Source organism: Rhineura floridana, chromosome 14 (assembly GCF_030035675.1).
Source record: "Rhineura floridana isolate rRhiFlo1 chromosome 14, rRhiFlo1.hap2, whole genome shotgun sequence".
In the NCBI taxonomy this organism is placed as follows: Eukaryota; Metazoa; Chordata; class Lepidosauria; order Squamata; family Rhineuridae; genus Rhineura; species Rhineura floridana.
In genome coordinates, this window is record NC_084493.1 from 25525073 (window position 1) to 25546026 (window position 20954).

At 42.9% G+C, this 20954-nt stretch overlaps 1 protein-coding gene across 2 annotated transcripts in view; it reads right to left on the bottom strand.

Annotated features, from left to right (window-relative positions):
• CCDC33 (coiled-coil domain containing 33) overlaps positions 1 to 20954 on the bottom strand; it is a 181491-nt gene that overhangs the window by 60376 nt on the left and 100161 nt on the right. For both annotated transcript variants that reach the window (XM_061595008.1, XM_061595007.1), the window contains exon 10: positions 1985 to 2035. In XM_061595008.1, the coding sequence (XP_061450992.1) occupies positions 1985 to 2035 (51 nt within the window). The remainder of the gene's footprint in view (positions 1 to 1984; positions 2036 to 20954) is intronic.

Here is a 20954-nt window from a genome sequence, read left to right on the forward strand (position 1 = left end):
ATACATAACATTTGTCAGACTTGATGAAAAACACATTGGTAGTATTGCCTAGTAAGCCAACAGGGATAGCTAACACAATGGAAGACAGGAATAAAATCCAAAGGGACCTGGATAGACTAGAAAATTGGGCTGAAATTAATGAAATGACATTCAATAAAGACAAATGCAAGATTCTGCATTTAGGCCACAAAAACAAAATGCACGGGTACAGGATGGGAAATACCTGGCTTAGCAGTAGTGCGTGTGAGAAGGACCTTGGAATTGTAGTGGATCGCAAATTGAACATGACCCAGCAGTGTGATGCTGTGCCAAAAAAGGCAAACGCGGTTTTGGGATGCATAAACAGAGCTATAGTTTCGAGGTCGAGGGAAGTAATAGTCCCACTATATTCTGCATTAGTCAGGCCTCATCTGGAATACTGCGTTCAGTTCTGGGCGCCTCATTTTAAGAAAGATATAGACAAGTTAGAGCGGGTTCAGAAGAGGGCGACGAGGATGATAGCCGGTATGGAGAACAAGTCTTATGAGGAAAGGTTGAAGGAACTTGGCATGTTCAGTCTGGTGAAGAGAAGGCTGAGGGGTGACATGATTGCACTCTTTAAGTACCTGAAGGGCTGTCACATAGAGGAGGGTACAGATTTGTTCTCTGCTGCCCCGGAGGGTAGGACTAGGTCTAATGGTTTTAAGTTGCAGGAGCGTAGATTCAGATTGGACATTAGAAGGAACTTCTTGACAGTAAGGGCAGTTCGGCAATGGAACCAACTGCCTAGGGAGGTGGTGGGATCCCCTTCGCTGGATGTCTTCAAGCAGAGGCTGGACAGCTATCTGCGGGAGATGCTCTAGCTGTGGATTTCCTGCTATGAGCAGGGGGTTGGACTCGATGGCCTATAAGGCACCTTCCAGCTCTATGATTCTATGATTTGTCCAGAGTCCAATTTCACAGCAATATACTGTATTTTAATTTCATGAACAATTGGGAAAGTTATTCACAGAGAGAGAGCGCTAACTTCCAACAACCCCCCTTTTTTTAAAAAAAAAAAGGATCTCCAAAAATATATGCAAAAAATGAGCAAATCAGATGGGGAATGAGTTTGATTGGCAATAACTTGACTTATTCTTCATGGCTGATGGAATCCACAGAAGCACTACAGGGCAATGGAAGAAGGCACAAAAATAGACAGACTTGACTGAGTTGTTGAAAGAGAAGGCTCATAATGAGATCAGGTTGGCTAACACATAGAATCCCCGATGGACATGCGCCGAGCAGAATTGGCGATCATCTTCCTGCCACTTTTGCATCTTATTGTAATAATATAGCACTTTGAGGCTGTTTAGAGCACTTTACATACTTTATCTTGTGGGAATCCTTACAACAACCCTGCCAGGTAGACATATGATATGATCCCCATACTGCAGATGGGGATGGAGGACTGAGATAGTGTCTTTACTCAAGGCAGCTAGATGCTTCATGTCAACTGAACAGACTAGCAATGATGTGGCCGTCAACATCTAATGCAGAAAACCTTCAAGAATTAGCTTCATTAGTGATCAACAAGAGGATCCATACCATACATTGAAAGCAATGCTTCTCCCAAAGATTTCTGGGAACTGCAGTTTATCCCTCACAGAGGTACAATTTCCAGCACAAACTACAGTTCCCTGGATTCTTGGGGTGGGGGGGAGCCACGGGCTTTAAATGTATGGTGTAGACGTGATCACAGAAGCAAGAAGGTGGTTTCAGCTTTTAAGCTTGTATGATCCTCAGGGCAGAGACCTGCCTTTTTATACTTTGCAAAGTGCCATGTACCTTGGTGGTTCTACATAAATAGGTAATGACACTGATTCCTTGAGAAGTGGCCTGACAAATCATCATTGGAGATGGTCAAGGGGACACATCCCTCAAGGGGAAACTGTGCTACAGACCACCACCACCACCACCACCACCTGCACAGAATGGACAACATGATGGGGTGAAACACACTCACCTCTCTTAGATCAAGAAAGGATATCTTGTGTTCAGGTGCAATGAAGGAACTCTGAAAAAATAAAATATAGTTGCCCAGTTATTTCCCTCCAAGGACAGTCCCCACTGAAGACCCCGGTGTGCCCATCAGACAAAGTCCAGTCAAAAAGAATGGTTAACTTCAAACCTAATAATTAATGATGATGTGGATTTAAGGATGTAGGACTGCAGCACTGGAGTATCTCGTGAACAGATACTGGTCCTAGTTCTCCAAGGACATGGATTTCAAGAGCCAGTCACACAGTTTTATCATCATCATCATCAACAACAACAACAAAAACAACAGCAACAGTAACAACAATAATTTTATGCTACTTTTCCAAAGAGTAAAACCCATTCAAATCCTCTGTGACATAATCCACTCCACATAATCCAGCAAATGGTGCAAAAAGTACCCAAAACAAGGCCAATCAAAACAAATAGGCCTTTAAGACCTTCTGGAAACCCTGAAACATATTCATCCACTGCAGATCTTCAGTACTGCTCCCCCTTCAACCTGTTCAGACGACCCAGAAATAATACAGCTCCTCTTGCAAGGAAGAGGGTGAAGCAATAGGAGATGTCTGAAACTGTCCATTTCAGTTTTTCTTCATTTCTCACTTTTTAATCTTAAATTAAGTTCTCCACATTTCCACATCAGTTTGCTTTAAAAAAAAGTCCCCATGAAAATTCATCATCATTTTAGTGCATATTTCTCCTGACATACACATTTTTGTGCAATTTTGCCTGTATATATTTTTTGCAAAGCAATTTTCTCTAATATAATGCACTTTTGTATGTTCAAGAATAGATGCATTTTTATGCAGTACCCTACTACATGCATTTTTGTATATATTATTTGGATGGAGACCTGCATTGCAAAATGTGGAGAAGTGTGAATTTTGAAGGATGGCTGTGTTTCGCTTTGCATCTTGTTTCAGAAAGTGTGAATTATATAAATTCGCCCTTAAATGCAAACTGAATTGAATTGCTAGCAAATCTCTAAAGTAGTGTGGACTACAAATCCTTCAAATAAAATAGATTTGGACTGCACATCTAGCATCTCAACATCTTCTATAATCCAACCCAAGTCCAGGTTTGATTACTTCCTAAAGCATCTCACAATTCTGTCCCATCAAGCTTCACATCAAAGGTAGCCCTGACAGAATCATATGTCTGCATTAGTCTGCAATGCAATTACCCCTTCTCTTAACCCGCACTGGGTTTGCTCTGTTGTCTCCCCATAACCTTGTTAGCTAAGCCATGAAGGCTGCCTGCCACAGATGTGCAGATCCTGCAACACATGGTGAACAAGCTGAGTCCCCCCGACCCAAATCAAGAGAATTAAAGGAATTAAGCAGGGGCCATGTTCTTCCAAGCTACAGAAGAAGTGGATTGGACTGTGAAAGACCAACCCAAATGGTGCTTGCATTTCGAAAATTTGTAGGACAGTCCAATATCTCAGAGAGGAGGTCAGGTCTCCTTCTCCCCTGGTGCATTCACTATAGCTGCCCAATTTCCCTTCTTTTTAAAGTTCGATAGAAATATCTGTGGGCTATAGGTATGTTCTTAAACTGCAAGGTTTTTTGCCTATTAGTGAATTTCCCTGCTTTTTAATCCGGGAGGTAAGAAATGGGATCCTGCCCAAGTTTGCTGAGAATGGATTGATCATTTGCATGCTTATTGAGTTCAATGGGATTTACTCCCCTGCAATCATGTTTAGGATAGGTGAAACTGACCACAGGGAATGGGGAGGGAAGGAGGAGAAGGAGGGAGGGGAGGAAATGCAGAGGGGAGGACTGGGATGGGAGCAGGCAGGAGGGGGAGGGGAGGAGAAGGACAGGTCTGATCATTTGCATGTTTATTGAATTCAGTGTGATTTACTCCTGTGGAATCATGCTTAGGATAGGTAAAAGTGACCAGCGGGGGAGGGACGGAGGGCTGAAGTGGGCAGGGGAGGAGAAAGAAGGAAGAGGGGAGGGGAGGAGGAAGGGAGAGGAGAGGAGAGGAGAAGGGAAGGAGGTGGAAAGCAGGTCTGATCATTTGTATGCTTATTGAGTTCAATGGGATTTATTCCTATGCAATGATGGTTAGGATAGGAAAAATTGACCATGGGGAAGGAGGAGGGGGAGGGGGAAGGAACATATTGGAAGGGGACAAAGGAAGGGGAGGGGAGGGCAGGTTTGATCATTTGCATGCTTATAGAGTTCAATGGCATTTACGTCCGTGCAATCATGCTTAAGTTAGGTAAAACTGATCATGGGGAGGAGGAAGGGGAGTGGGAGGAGAGGAAAGGAGGGGATTGGAAGGGGATGGGGATGGGTAGGGAGGGGCAAAGGAAGGGGGAGGGAAGGGGCAAGAGGGAGGGGATAGGAGGGAGGAGAAGGGAGGGTGGGTTTGATCATTTGCATACTTTTTGAGTTCAATGGGATTTATTTCTGTGCAATCATGTTTGAAAATGGAAATGGACTGCCTTCAAGTCAATCCCGATTTATGTTGACCCTATGACTAGGGTTTTCATGGTAAACAGTATTCAGAGGTGGTTTTACCATTGCCTTCCTCTGAGGCTGAGAGGCAGTGACTGGCCCAAGGTCACCCAGTGTGCTTCATGGCTGCATGGGGATTTAAATCCTGGTCTCTCAGGTCGTAGTCCAACACTGACCTGGGAGAGCGGCGGGGGGGAGGGGAGGAGATTGGGTGGGTGGGCACTGGGCAGAGGGGATGCCCCTTTCCTTTCCAAAAGGAAAATATTGTGAACAGTATCATTGCTTTTCAGACTTTCCCCCACCTTTTTATTCTACAGCAGGCACATGTAGCCTCCCACCCAAATTTAAACCAAAGCTGTCCCTGACCAAATCCACACCAGGCCTTTATTTTACTTTGGACAGTGATTGCTTCTCTCAAAGAATCCTGGGAAGTGTAGTTAGTGAAGGGTGCTGAGAGTTGCTAGGAGATGCCCTGTTCCCGTCACAGACCTTTAATCAGAGTGGCTGACTGTTAAACCAGTCTGGCCACTGAAGCTCTCTCAGTGGAACAGGAGTCTCCTCTCAGCACCCTTCACAAACTACACTTCCCAGGATTCTGAGGGAAGCCATGACTGTCGCAAGTGAAATCAAAGTCTGGTGTGGGTGTGGCCCCCTGATTAGGCAAGCCCAGCAGCTGTGAGTCTGGCTTTTAGAACTCTGATGGTTCTTACTGAGCATGCCCAATGGTATCATAGGGTTCCAGCCAAACTGTATTTTTCCAGCCAAAATTTATTAAATTAATTAAAAATCAGCCATGCATTTTAAAAACTGCAGAAGATGAAGGTAAGAGTATGTGGCAAGGTCAGTATTAGGATTACAGGTACTCTGTGAACATGGCTGATTTTTAATGAATTTCAACAGATTATGAGAACTCTCAGAGAAAAAAGTCCAAAAGGGCTCTGGTTTTTCTCTCTCTCTTTTTACACTTTGAACTGTCTATTCTCTCTGACTTTGTGTATCACCATGAAAATTGAGAGGGTTGTTAAGCAAGCATTTCTGAGTTCAGGACTATAAGTTTTGTAAGGTTTCCTTTTGAAATGAGCTTATGGGAACCATCAGAATGGCATGTGGGGTATTTTCAATTTAACAATGCGGAATGTGAAAAATCCCCACTGGCTATAGTAGACACCCACTTTCGTGGCTGTAAAATCAAGCGATGAATAAAGTAATCAATCAATAAAAATAATTAAATAAAAATAAAAAATTGGGAAGGTGTGTGACTGTGACTATAATGAAGGGACCCTGTACTTCTGAATTTGCCACTACACTAATGTCATGGACACACAGATCAACACCACACCTTATGGCCCCAACCCAATCTCTTTGGGTTGCATTGAGGAATTTGAGAACATTCCTGTTTATCCAGGTATTTGGTAGATGAAATAGACAGTTCCTGGCAACCCGGAGATCACTGGGTTAAAGGTTTTTAACTGCAAACTGCTTTTAGAATGTTTTAAACCAGTTTTGGAATGCTTTTGTTGTTGCTTAATTGCTTTGTTGATGTGTCTGCTGCCATGGGCACCTTCAAGAGAAAGGGTAGGATACAAATTTCATTCAAGAATAATCGTCATCTTACTTTGACTCAGAGCAGACCCAGTGAAATTAATGACCATGACTAATTTTGGTCCATTATTTTTAAAGGGTCTACTCTGAGTCCAAATTGGTTGAATACAGCCCCATGCACTGAAGATGTTATTTGCGTAGGGACCAGCATGCAGAGCCCCAGACATATAGGAGCAGGTTCCCTACATGCAATCCACAGCCTGCAAAAATAGATCCAAAACAGTCTTGCCCAAATGGGGCCATGAAAGTATAAAGATCTTGGGTATGGTCAATGGTACCATCCCACCCTCCCTGTCTATGTGCTCATCTGTAGCTATTTGGTTTTGTTGTTGTTGTTATGCACCTTCAAGTTGACTACAACTTACGGCGACCCTATGAATCAGCGACATCCAAGAGCATCTGTTATAAACCACTTTGTTCAGATCTTGTAATTTCAATCCATCTCTTGTTTGGTCTTTCTCTTTTTCTACTCCCATTTTTCCTAGCTTTACTGTTTTTTCTAATGAATCAAGTCTTTCCATTATGTGTTCAAAGTATAACCTCAGATTCATAATTTTAGCTTCTAGTGATAGCTCTGGTTTAATTTGTTCTTACACTCAATTATTTGTCTTTTTCGCAGTCCATGGTATGCGCAAAGTTCTCCTCCAACACCACATTTCAAATGAGTTGATTTTTCTCTTATCCATTTTTTTCACTGGACAGAGTAACAATTGTTTCCCTTTTGTCAAGGTATGTTTTTCTTTGAAAAAAGTAGGCAACCTGTGTGAAATATTGGCTCGCCCACCCCTACAGGAGCAACTTCCTAGTTAAGTTTCTAGACAAGGCCTGAAGGGAGATACATTGTGAAGCTTTGTGGATTTGGTTGAAGGTAGGAATAGATGAATCTCCTGGCTCATGCTGGGAGGAAGGGCGGGATATAAGTAAAATAATAGTAATAATAATAATGAATCTGTCAGTTTCAGTTTGTCTCACTTTCTCATTTTTCCAGTCTTAGGTTAAGTTTGCCCTCCTTCCCCATATCTTTTTGAATTGTTTTTAAAAATTGTCTGCTTGGAAACTCATACACATTTTCTTGGACATTTGTATATATGTGCATTAGGGATAGGATGATCCATCAATTTTGGTTCTCTCAGTTTCTTATTTTTCTACTCTTAAATCCAGTTCTTCACATTTTTGCAGCAATTTACAATTTTAAAAAATCCTCATGAAAATTCTTCAGCGTTTTAGTGCAGATTTCTCCATTTTTGTATGTCGTTTTGACTGAAGTACACATTCTTGAAAGCAATTTATCCTAATAATTACTGATTATTTTCACCAGTATATTCATTTTGTGCACACTCACCCCAAATATATGCATTTTTGTAAACATTGCAAAATTCAGATAAGTGCAAATTTCAAAGGATGGCTGTGTTTCAGTTCTCAAATGGTTTCAGAAAGTTTGAATTTGATAAATTTGGCTTTAAATGTGAACTGAATGGAATTTCTCTCCCATCCTTAATTTGTATGCAATTTTGCCTAGCATATGCAAAGGCAAATGTACTGAATCGTCCTGCTCTCTTCAGTGTGGTCAGAAGGAGGTGCAGCATCCCCTTCACCCTCCCAGCCATACAGGGTTTTAAAAGCTCTTATTAAACATTAGCTCCACCCCTCCCCCAATTGATTCTGGGCCAGATTCCTGGGTCGGCACAGGTCAGGGGGCCATGCATGGCCCTAACCACTAACAAATTACATTTTCCATTTACAAATCTCTTTCTCTCTCTCTCTCTCTCTGTGTGTGTGTGTGTGTGCGCGTGCGTGTGTGCTGGTTTCTCAGAATTCCCAAATAGTGCCAGGTACTTTCTACTAGTCCACTATATATTTTGGAAAATTATTTCTCCGTTCGCTATGCATTTGGATACTTCTTAAGCTATTGTAATCAAATTTTGCACGATGGTTCCTGAGATGAAGGAGCAGGTTTTCATCAATGTTTGGATATAATTGGATGCCACTTTGAAATAAAGTGATGGACTGAACCATTCAAAACTGCATTGATTTCAACCACTGATTTCAAAGCTGAGCTGATTTTTTTTGTTTCTTTGAATTCCCAAGCAATGCCAGGTATGAGGCTGCTAATATAACATGGAGGGCATATTGATCATCAGAGGCAAGTGACTCCACTAGCTTTAAGAGATTTATGGTAACCCCATGGGAAATCAGCAGGGAAAAGGCCAAACTGACTACCCCCATGAGAATGCAAACATCAGTGCTTCTGAATACAATGAAGATATCAGGATTAGGAAGAACAGCTGAAGGAAATGTCTCTTTAACAATGGGGTACAAGAGAGCAATGCAGGCAGAGGATGGGTTAAATAATAATAATAAAACAGCCAGGAACATCACAGAGACATGGGTATCACTGACACATACTCATAACAAATATATGAATGGCATCGGCCAGGGGCTGATGAATACAAACCAGGGTGCACGGACTAAATGTGTGACAAGCTTATCACAGGATATCTTATATATTAATAGTGAACTCATTTCCTGAGTGCCAATCTTTACGTAGCCAGATCAGCACCATCCAAGCTCAAGATTAGCAGACTTGAAGAACCCCAAGGTCTCCAGAAGTACAAACAGTCTTTAGCAACAAAACAAAAACCAAAACCCTAAAGGGGGTGTATAAAACTCCAAAATAGCACAGTGAGGACTCAGCAACCTCAGTGGCACTGATTACTAAATGTCTATTGATGAGGAATGGAAAACCATAGAGAATGGAATATAATATGCAGGCATGGCTGGCTGACACCTCAAACAAGAACATCACATGCTGCAACATTTTGTTGCAGATATCATTTGTAATGACAAAAAAGCTGCTTCAAGGAAGATCTAGCGATGTTCTAAGGAACAGCAGTCCTGTAAGAACTAAAATCTTAGGGCCAAGGCAGACGAAATATGGAAGACCAATGATCAGATCTTCCAGTTGTTCATCCTGGCTTTTGGGGTTCATTTGGACCCCAGCTATGCTCTTCATTGTGTAATTTGCACCTAAGCAGACCTAGAGGGGTGTCCTTCTAGGACACTGTTACAAATTTTAACCTGTACAATGTCTCCAAATTTCAGCCAGTTACCACTTACCCTTTTCCTTCTGGAAACAAAAAACCATTGGGGTCCAAAAATACCCCAGCTACATGCCCCAAGGGCAAATTTCTGCCCCAGGTGCACTTTTCATTGTGTAATTTACACATGAGTAGACCTACAGGGTTGTCCTTCTAGGACATTGTTGCATCCTATCATCCTGTACAACATCCCCAAATTTCAGCCAGTTACCACTTACCATTTTCCAACACCTGGGGTCCAAAAATATCCTGATATTATATGTTTACTCAATATGTATGGAGAAGGGGCCAACATACATGGCTCAGAAAAATTCTACTTCCTCTGAATAAGCTTTTTTTGGCTCAAGGTGCTTTGGTATTGTCAATCACACTTGTGGTGACCAAAAAAACAAAGTATTTGAGTAACCTCATCCTTCCATTGGAGATCTCAGTGGGATACAAATATACCCCAAGGTCAGCCGGTGTGATTTCCCCCCCAGTCTGAATGAATGGGATACTTTTAAAACAGCCACACTGGGCTCTGACTTTGCTAGGGGTGGCAATGTTTAGCCTTTCCCCGTGCATCTATTTTACACAACACACACAGAGAGCTATTAGACTTTACAGGGGAGGGGGGAGAGATAGGAACCTGTGTTTTTACCCCAGTGGAGCTATTGGTAGTTTGGGGAGACTGCATGGTGGAATGCATGAAAGGCATTTAAAGAGGCATAATTAAGAGGGTCATTACGGTCACAAGCCTTGGAACAGACTAGAATTGTGCAGAAACTTTAGTCCACAGATCTTATCAAAAGAGAACAAAACAAAATACATCTGAACTCCTCATAAAAGTAAAATACATCTAAAACTCCACTTAAAATTGATTTTAGATTCGTTGTTTCTAAAACAACTAACATTTGAACATTAAATACAAATCCAATTTACAAAAAGAGGGAGATGAGAGGCACATCAGCATGAATGCATATCCTTAAGACCAGAACCTCTCTACTGCAATTGTCTTGAATGGATTCCATGTATCTGTTCCTGAGCCTGCCAGTCTTAACCACAAAAGAGGCTTCCTTCCAAGTTACATACTGGGAACATTGGAAGAAGATGCCTTACACCAAATCAGACCATTGGTCCATCTAGCTCAGTACTGTCAATACTGACTGGCAGCAGCTTTTCAAGGTTTCAGGCAGGCAGCCTCTCCCAGCCCTACCTGGAGATGCCTGGGATAGAACGTGGGACCTTCTGCATGCAAAGCGGATACTCTACCACTGAGCCACAGTTCCATATAATGTTCTCTAATATCAGAAAAAAGGTGACACTCAAGAATATAATGACGCACTCCTCTAGTACTGCCACCCCAAAGAGACATAATCAGACTGGTATGTCCCCAAAGCCTTCGAGCTGAACCATTGATTCTCTCTGTGCAGAACAGAGTTGGGTAAAAGCTTCCCTGTATTCCATATTCATGGGAAATGACAGATTTTTTTCATACTGGTGCTGATGTTTCGCACTTGCTAACCAGCAAACTGCTTGTAGAGGAAAGGGCGGTGAGGTCAGTTTGCACTCTGACAACCAACACCTTTTGTTTAAAGATGCTTCTGATTACAGTTGCAGCCTTGGAGGAACTGGGGCAGAGATTCTCTGGGCAGACGGCTGTGGGGAATGGCTTGTTAGCCCTTGACTGTTACGAATTTGTTCTGGAATGCCGAGAGTGTAAGAAAGGCACATGGTAATTATCCTCCTGAAATCAACGAGCACACACTGTAGATAACCGCAATGCCTGAGCACAGCCTGGTGCAATAATCACTCATGCCGAAGGCCTTGGATGGCAGAGCAGCATCTGTAAATCTTGTGTCTTCCTGGCTTTTAATTACTAAGACCATCCCACTCTTTGCTGTTCTCTTTGGAGACATAAACCATAATTGTTTGGGATCGAGGGCGAACTGTTAAAACTGACCCGGCTGCCTGTTCTTTAGCCTTGATGCCAAGGCAGGCTTCTTGGCTTGAAGCAATCAAACTGACTTCAGCTCTGCATGCATCAGCCTATCTAGAATTCCAGCTCATGTGCAGCGTGGAAGTCCTCTCCCACACCTTGCTGGGTGCTGTTGTCCCTTCTGGCCCTGGCTCATTAATGATACGGGTGATTTCAACATGACCATCTCCGTGCATAACCCCCGTTCTTCAAGATCTGATACAAGGCTTGCAGGCCTGGGACTAAGGGCAAGTGTGGACCCTGTAGTCTTCCAGATGTTGTTGGATTACAACTCGCTTCACCCCTAAACATTCACCATGCTGAACTGATGGAATCCAACATCTGGAAGACTACAGGTTCCTTGTCCTGACTTAGGAGGAATGGAAGCAAGGAGGAGGTGTTTCCTTCTCAAGTATGGCATCTTCCATGCAGAGGAATGTCAGAGATCAGGGATCTTCTACCTGAGTGACAACTTTTCTTCTCTTGAATGCAGGAGGCCAGCAGGGTTACTAGCTTTGAATTTCCAAGGATCAAGAAGGGCCCTCAAGTGAGCTCACTCTATAACAGAACATTGCTTTGACAAATGAGATCTGGGGTGGTTCTTATTTTCCCATAGGAGGTCTCTGATCTCTGCAGTGGCAGCTGGTGGCGCCATGTCAGTGGGGCAGTGGAATCCACCACCAGCTCCCACTGGATGTCTGTCCACCTCCTACTGAAAATCCTGCATCCTGGAATCTGCTGCTCATTAAGAACTATGGTATTGTTATGGGACATTGGGATATGCAAGCAAGAACCTGCTCTACTGGTCAGACTAGTTTCCTTTGTTAAGCTAGCCTGTGAGTTAATGGCTTTATTGAACAGTCAATCCAAAGAGCGCTACTGGAACTCTTTTCAGGCGACAGACCCTCCCCCCCATCCTAGAGCCAAAGAGAGGCTTGAGTTTTTAGTCTAGTAGGAGGAAAGGGTGGGAACTGGAGACAGACAGAGAGGTTTGCTTGCTATTTGCACCCCCAAAGCTATGGGCAATGTGGAGCAAGATCTGATGGACTGAAAATGCTGTGAACTCCTCCAGGTTGGAATGTGTGTAAATAAAAACCATATATCCCATAAGACACCATAGTCTCTGCTGACCTTCTTTCCAAGAACCCTGGCTAAATTCTTTCTATCAGGGATGTGGCAGACCTGTAAGAAACAGATGTGGTCATGGGAAGCTTCCTTCTACTGAGCCAGGCCATTGGCCCATCTAGCTCAGTACTATCAACTCTGACAGGTGGTAGTTCTTCAGGGTTTCAGCAGAGGTCCTCTTACCATTTCTGCTGCCTGCAATCCGCTCAGTGGTAAAGCATTTGCTTTGCATGGAGAAGGTCCCAGGTTCAATCTCCAGAATCTCCAGGCAGGGCTGGGAAAGACTCCTGTCTGAAACCCCCGAGAGCTGCTGCCAGGCAGTGTAGACAACTCTGAGCTAGATGCATCACTGGTCTGATTCAATTTAAGGCAGCTTCCTATATACTAGGAGCTGAACTTGGGGACTTTCTGCATGTAAATTAGGGGTAAAGAGCCTCAGGCCTGGGGCTCAATGCAGCCCGCCAGGTCTCTTTATCAAGCTCTTGGGACTCCCCCCAGACCCCACCCCCTCTCTTCAGGCCATGCCCCTCTCTGTCCCAGCTGTGTCCTGTCCTCAAATACTTTTGCCTGGCTGGACTGTGTCCTTGAAAAGTTATAATGCCTCTCGCTTGCCTGAGTGAAGGACAGAGATACATGTATGTGTGTGCGCATGTGTGCATGCGTGCATGTGCATGGTTAGAAAATGAAAGCTCTGACTTTTGCATGGCTGGAATGTTGCCTACTACAGAAAGGCAAACATCACATCTGTTGCACCTCACCTTTTCCCTCTGTCCACATTTCTGCAGCAATTTGCAATTTGTTTTAAAAAAAATCCTCATGAAAAATTTTCAGCATTTTAGTGCAAATTTCCCCTAAAAAATACAGTAGGCAGTTCTGACTAATGTACACATTTTTGCAAGCAATTTATTCTAATATAATGCATTTCTGTATGTTGTTTTTACCAATATATTCATTTTGTGCACACTTTCCACTAATACATGGATTTTTTTGCAAATATTGCTTGGTTGGAGAAACACATTGCAAAATGTGGATAAGTGAGAAATTCGAAGGATGGTTGTGTTTCGGTTCTCAGATTGTCTCGGAAAGTGCAAATCTGATAGATACAGATTTAAATGTGAACTGAATCAAATTTCTCCCCCATCCCTAGCTTCCATGTGGACATAGTGCTTCATTTTCAACCAGTGCATGTCCTGTAATTTCCTGCTGAAATCGTGTAACTTTTTATATCTCAAATGTTCTGGTTTAATTTGTTTGCCCTGCTTTTGCATTAGTGCATTAGGGATGGATTATTGTCAATGATGTTGCAGGATATTTTTATTTATTTATTTATTTAAGATATTTACATACTGCTTAATCATTTGCATTTCTAAGCAGTGTACATAAAAGCAAGCCACACTTAAAATAAAAAACAATAAAATAATCATAAAACCAAACATACACCTGCAACAAACACACACACAACAGTCAAATGCAGCATTCAAACATGGCTCAGCTGTCTGAACTGGCAAATCTGTAAACACATTGCCAAATCCCTCTTGCTTGATGCAGTTACATTAAAATGCGTAAATTCTCTGATTGGTAACATAAGGTTAAAATCCTACATTTGATTCTATATGGCAATTTTGTGAAAACTAACTAATCCTAATTAATGGTTTTAGTGCCCCAAATCAAAAACAGATTTCATGGGTCAAATCCTGACCTTGTCTCACAATATCAGTAGGAAAAATACAACCTTGAGAAAGTGAAATTGAGCCATTGCTGAGAAAGGCCCCAGGGAGGCTTCTGAATGTTAAAATCAGCAGCTCTTTTTTTTTTTTTAAACACACATGCCTTCCAAATGATCAGTCTCATCTCCGGTCTTGCACCTAGGTGGTGTCAACAGTAATTAATTGTCTGTTATCTGATTAAACTAGAGGTGAACTCACAAGCTATTTGCCTTAATCTACAGTGAGGAAGAAGACCATCATCTTGTAACATGAGCAGGGAATCAGAGAGGAGAAAAAATCATGCCGAGGAGGGTGGTGGTATATTATCCTCCGCATTGCTATTCAATTTGAGAGTTAATTGGATTGTATTGAAAAGCATTTAATCTCAGCTGAGGCCAACTTAATAGAGACACAGCATCGCTCCTTGCCTCCCCGTTCAAAAGTGGTGATTTTGAGGGGGGCCAAGAGATGGCCATCACCACTGTGCCACAGCCCCAGCTGCCGAACATTGATAGGACATCAAATAAGGGAAGAAAAGCTGTTGGATTACACTAGTAAACTCTCTGAACAGACAAGCGCTTCCTGGCTGGGGCTGGCTTTGCTCAGCCTGTTCCTCTGAGATAAGGCAGAGGAGACGGTCACCCATCCCAGGCAGTGTAACATCCCTCTCCCAGTTTTCATGCTACTACATCTCCCTGTGTGTCTCCCGTTCCTTTTTCTCAAACAGCTGAGAACACTAGGTGACATGAAAGCCATCAAGAGGCTTCCCACTGCTTCTGACCAAGTATGTTCAAAGGTGCGCTATACAGGCAAGCTCAAAGACCATGGCCAAAACAAATATGTATAAAGCATGACCTACATTAATGGAAAAAAACCCAGATTTCAAAAGAATAGCTCGATCCACAAAATGCAGTACCTGGTTCTTTTCGCCCAAATGACTTTGCAAACTTCTCTCTCTCTCTGTAACAAACTTTCTTAGCATGAAAACAGGGATAGGGAAGCTGCGGAACTCTAGATCAAGGGTAGCCAACATGGTGTCTTCCAGATGCTGTTGGACTGCAATTCCCATCAGCCCCACCCAGCATGGCCAGTAGTAAGAAGTGCTGGGACCTGTAGTTCAGCAACATCTGGAGGGCCACATTTTCCCTATCCCTGCATTACAAGAAGACCCCACAGAGCAGGAATGATGCAGTGCAGGATCAGTCTGCATTGATACTGTTCTGGAAACCATGAAGATACTGGTACTGTGGATTCATAATAAGCACTCTTCTGTTGCACAGATCTCATGATGGTGCCACTGTATAGCAACAGAGAGTCATAATGGCTCTGAACCGAGGGATTGCTACCTAACCAGTCCTGATGTTGGGGCTATACCACCACAGCTTCAAGCTGGTGGTCCTGGGCCATGAATCTTACAACAGCAGAGAGACAGCTTCAGGGAGTTTGCTCTAAATGCTGTCAAACCCCTGTTCAGATATGCCACCCAAAGACAAGGGGCAAAGGGTCAATTTGGAAGGACTCACAGATCTAATCAGGAGTGGACTGCAAGGCTTGGTAGACAGGCAGGCAGAGAACAGCACCTTGGACAGTTCACTGTGGTTGGCCTGAGTCAAGACTAGGGAAATCAGCAGGGCCTCAGTCAGTGTGTCAATAAGTGGGAGTGTTGCTATGTGTCTTAGGCCCTGCCTCCCCAAGAGACAATCTGTTTTCAACTCAAGGGACCATGCTCTTTTCCTGAAATGTAGGTTCCATGGGGACTGTGATATCTCCTGCTGGCTCTGGTGTTGAAACTTTGGTAAAGTCACACTCCTCTGAGCTGTTTCTGAGGAGGAGAGGTCAGGGTCTGAGGAGATGAGCATGGAGGCCTCCTGAAGAGCAGAGGACAAAGGGCACCATGGTCCCTTAGGAGTCTCACTTCTATGTATCTATAGAAATCCCTAGATGAGGGGTTGCCTTGAAAGCAGCTTCTCAGGATGGCTACAGCAGGGAATATCCTCCCCTGTGCTCAAGGTCCCCAAGACCTGATTGATATGGAAGCATCTGGATTAGGCTCCTGGGCCAGGATGCCTCTGCAGATACAAACCTTTCATGTGCATTGAGGCTAGAATTGTATACCTGCAGACCATTACCATTCTGGATCCACATTGGTCTGGAGAAAAGGGAAAGATGCAGGTGCATTGAGCTGATTTTTTTCAAGGCCACCACCACTTGCAAGAATTCATCTCATGCAGAGTTTTAAGATCTGTATGGCATTCTCCTTTCCTCCTCCTCCTCCTCCACCTCCCTCTCCTCCACCGTTGGCTCAGTTTTATAAAGCTGGCAATTTTGTTCCAGATGCTTGTGCTTTTATTTCCAAGTTCCCCTTTTAGTGCTTGAGAACCCTTGCTTTTGAGAAATTACAGCTTGGGGAAGAATGAAGCCCCATTATCCTCCCCCACCTCCAATTACAGGTGTTGCCGCAACCCTGCAAGTCATTTACCAAGCCTATATATTTTAATGTGTGTTCCTTTATGGGTTTTATTTACTGACACAAGATGGCCAGTCTATCCATTTAATCAAAGAGCACAAGATCAGCTTGTATGACAAGCCCGGGACATGCTTCATTCAACACCAATAATATCAATGTGCCGTTTGGGTTAATGACACACACAAAAATAACGCATCTCTTCTCCTTAGCCGTTTGATATGCCAGGAGATCACACTTCCATATACATCCTGTTCTGTTCACTCTGTCTGCTTTGGTTTGGCTAGCACACCCTGCTTGGCTCAGAATTCTAATTAGCACAAAATAATTTGGGCTTGTTAACGAGCTAGCTACAACAATGGCTAATGAGCTCCTTGCATATGGGTTGTTAATTAGCACTTTAAAAGGTCTGTTTAGCTTACAGAATTAGCACTAAATCATGCACCAATCAACTGTTCCATGACAAATGCAACGAGGTTTTGCAATGCTCTGCTGCACAGGCAGAACCCGACCAGCTTCAAATCAATACTGCATGACAGCTTGATAACTTCTACCAGAAATTATATGCACCCATTCTGCCCCCCTCACCCCAGGATCCATGCCGTAACACATGGAGAGTCTGCAAAACTTCATTCCTGAATAAGTACTAAGTTCCTGGAAATATAAGAACATAAGAAGAGCCTCCTGGATCAACTTAATTCACACTTCCTAAACCAAGAGGTAAACTGAGATGCATTTGAAGGCCCATCTAGTCCAGCATCTTCTTCTCATGGTGGCCAACCAGATGCCCATGGGAAGTTCCCAAGCAGGACCTGAGTGCAACAGCACTCTCCCTGTTTGCAATTCCCAGCAACTGGCCTTCAGAAGTATACTGCCTCTGACAGTGGAGGGAGAACATAGCCATTAGGGTTAGTAGCAATCTGGTTCACAGGACAAAGAGAATCAACTGGAATAACATTGGATCCTCTATTTCCCACTGAGGGGTGAGGGAAGGAATCCAGCAAGCTTGGTTCAGAAACAGACCCCCCCCCTTCTGATCTGACCACACCAATGAGTGGATTCATTTAGAGGCCCACTTTGGAAAATCTGCACATTGCCAGATTCCTAGATTACTTACAGAATCTAATGATGAGGTGGTCTGAGGCTGCCTCTCTTGTACCTTCATATTGTAATTATAGCCACCTAGACAAGTGGCTAGCTAGCACATGGGACTCCTGATGACTCAGCATTGCTGCACTGCTTTGAACATGTGTAGCAAGAGGAGTCCTGCACCTCATAATAAAATACTGGAGAGAAGCAGCCCTCAGACCAGCTCATAAGTAAATTCCCCCCAACCCCAATATCTGTTGCATCTAGGGATGGGGGAGAAATTTGATTCAGTTCGCATTCATTTATTTATTAATTTCTTCCAGGAAGTTCAAAACCTCTGTCTGTAAGCAAGTTAGAATACAGCAGTGTCTAAGGTCCTTGTTCTTATGGATCTCTCTCTCTCACACACACAAAAGCAAAAGAAGAAATTGAATGATGGGGGGAGATCTCGGGATCCATGTCTGTATTTCTAGATCAGAGGTGGCTAACCTGTGGCCACTGAGACTCCAATTCCCATCATCCTTGATTCCTGCGTATGCTGGCTCCGGCTGATGTAGAATCTAGCAGTATTTTTGGGGGGTGGGGGGTAGTCCCAGGTTTGTTTGTTTGCTTATTATTATATTATTTATATCCCTCCTTTCCTCCAAGGAGCTCAAGGTGGCATACAAACATGGCTCTCCCTCTCTTGATTTTATCCTCACAACAATCCTGTGAGGTAGCTTAGGCTAAGAGAGACAGTGACTGGCCCAAAGTCACCCAGCGAGCTTCATGGCCAAGTGGAGATTTGTACCCTGGTTTCCCAGGGCCCAGTCCAACACTCTGACCACTACACCACAATGGCTCTAAGGAAAACCTTCCTGATTCACCCTTTCTGAAACAATATGCAAACTGAAACACAGCCATTCTTTGAAATGTGCACTTCTGCCAAGTTTGCAATGCAGTTCCCCAGCCAAGGAATGTGTACAAAAAGGCATATACCAGGGTAAAGTACATTAGGGATATTTGCACATCCCTAATTGTATCCCACAGTGAAAATAACATACAAAAATGGCATTTGATTAGGGAAAATTGCTTTGGAAAAATGTCTACATTAGGGACAATTGCATAAAAATATATGTGTATTAGGAGAATGCACACTAAAATGCTGATGAACTTTCATAAATACCTTAAAGAAAAAACAAAGTGATGTGAAAATTGGAAAACCAAGAGAAACCAAAAATGACAGATTCACCTATCTCTAATTGTGTTGCTCTGTGTTTTTGCTGCAGATTTTAACATGAATGTTCCTTTAAAAAAAATCCACACAGACATGGGAGGGGGCAAGCTGAATTTCAGTTCCATATAGGAAAGGGATGAAGTGGACTTGGGTTGTTGTCTCTTTTCCTGTTTCCCTATATCTGCCCTAGGGATGGGGAAGAAATTTGGTTTCATTTCCTTTTTAATGCAAACCTTTCTAATTTGCACATCTTAAAACCATATGCAAATCAAAATACAGCTCTCCTTTGAAATTCGTATGTCTGCAATGAAGTTCTCCAATCGGGGGGGACCCGAAGAAAACCATATATATTAGGGGGAAATGTATATACAATAGGAATGGAATGATCTGTTAATTTCTGTTCTCTCGGTTTTTCATTTTTCTAATCTTAAATTCGGTGCTCCACATTTCTGCTGTAATTTGTGAATTTTTTTTAAAAAAAATCCTCATGAAAATTCTTCAGCACTTCAGTGCAAATTTCTCCTACTGAACACAATTTTGTAGGCAGTTTTGATGAATGCACACATCTTTGCAAGCAATTTTCCTAATATAATGCATCTGTGTATGTTATATTCCCCAATATATGCATTTCCCCAATATATTCACCAATATATGCATTTTTGTAAGCATGGTTTGGTTGGAGAACTTTGGGTAACTGCAAATTTCTGAAGTATTGTTGTGTTTTGGTTCTCATATTGTTTCAAAAAGTGCAAATTTGATAAATTCAGCTTTAAATGTGAACTGAATATTTTTTCTCCCCTATCCTTTGTGTACAATGCATATAAGTGATAATAATACATACGACCCATGCCTACTTAATTTCAAAGTTCTAGTGAGTTTAGTAGAATTTGTGCCAGCATGAAGGTAGTCACTCAGTGCTCAGGCCTCTGGTTTGCATGTTGAAGGTCCCAGATTCAATCCCCACCTTGGCTGGGAAGATCCCTGTCTGAAATCCTAGACAGCAGCTGCCAGTCAGGACAGACAATATTGAACTAGGTGGGGACCAATGGTCTGACTCAGTATAAGGCAGATTCTTACATTTCTTTGCATGGAGAAGGTCCCAGGTTCAACCCTGGGCTTCTCTAGGTAGGGTTGGGAAAGATTCCTGTCTGAAAACCTAAAGAACCATTGCCAATCAATGTAGATAACACTGTGCTAGGTGGGGACCTCTATTACTAGGTGTGCACAGAATTGCAGCCTTGGTAACACCTTGGGACCAGGATACCTTACATACCCCTTACATACCCAGTTGATCACTGCACTCTGCAGGTGAGGGCCTCCTGTAGATACCATATTATCAGGAGATCCATTTTTCCACAATATAGGAGTGGACCTTTAGAGTAGTGGTACCTAACCTTTGGAATTCCCTCCCCTTAAATATTAGCAGGCACCTTCTCTGCTATCTGTTCAGCGCCTACTGAAGACATTCGTCTTTCAACAAGCCTTTTAAGTAGAAACCTTGTCCCAGTCTGTGTTTGTGTTGCAATTGCTTTTAAGATTTTTAAAACCTTTTTAAAAAAAAGTTTTTAAAGATATTTGTTGTAATATATTTTAAACTCTGTTTTTATGTTGTTTTAGAGTGTTTTTAGTGCTTTTGTTTGCCGCCCTGGGCTCCTACTGGGAGGAAGGGCGGGATATAAATCTAAGAAACATACAAACAAAAAACACCTGTATCCAAATCGGGGGTGGGGTGGGGGTTTGCAGCTTTCTCCCTGCCTCCCTCTTCTCTGAACCCCCACTCAGATTGTCTTACTTAGGAATCCATTTTCAAAGTGCCATTTATGGAAAGCCACTAAAAAGAGGGCTGCCTGGAAATGCTACCTTGGAAATAACTAGCCTTGCAGCAGGTGGCTGCTAATCGCAGAGGATTAAAGGCTGTAATGCACAGAACCTTGGAGAGAGGCTGGGGCAATCCAGCACCACAAAAATACATTAGCCTCCATTGTCCCGCTCATCAACCTGACTTTGCTGGACTGCTTTAGCCTGGAACAGGAGCCAATTTCTGTTCAGAGGAACAATGGGAATGATTAGAGCTGGAAGGGGGTCAACATTCCTGTAATGAGTCTCTCTAATCACACATAAAATCACAGGGCTGAATCATGACAAATGCATTTTCTTGAGAAAGCATAGGACAGGATCACCTTTTCTACCTCGCTGTTGAGCCGCTACAG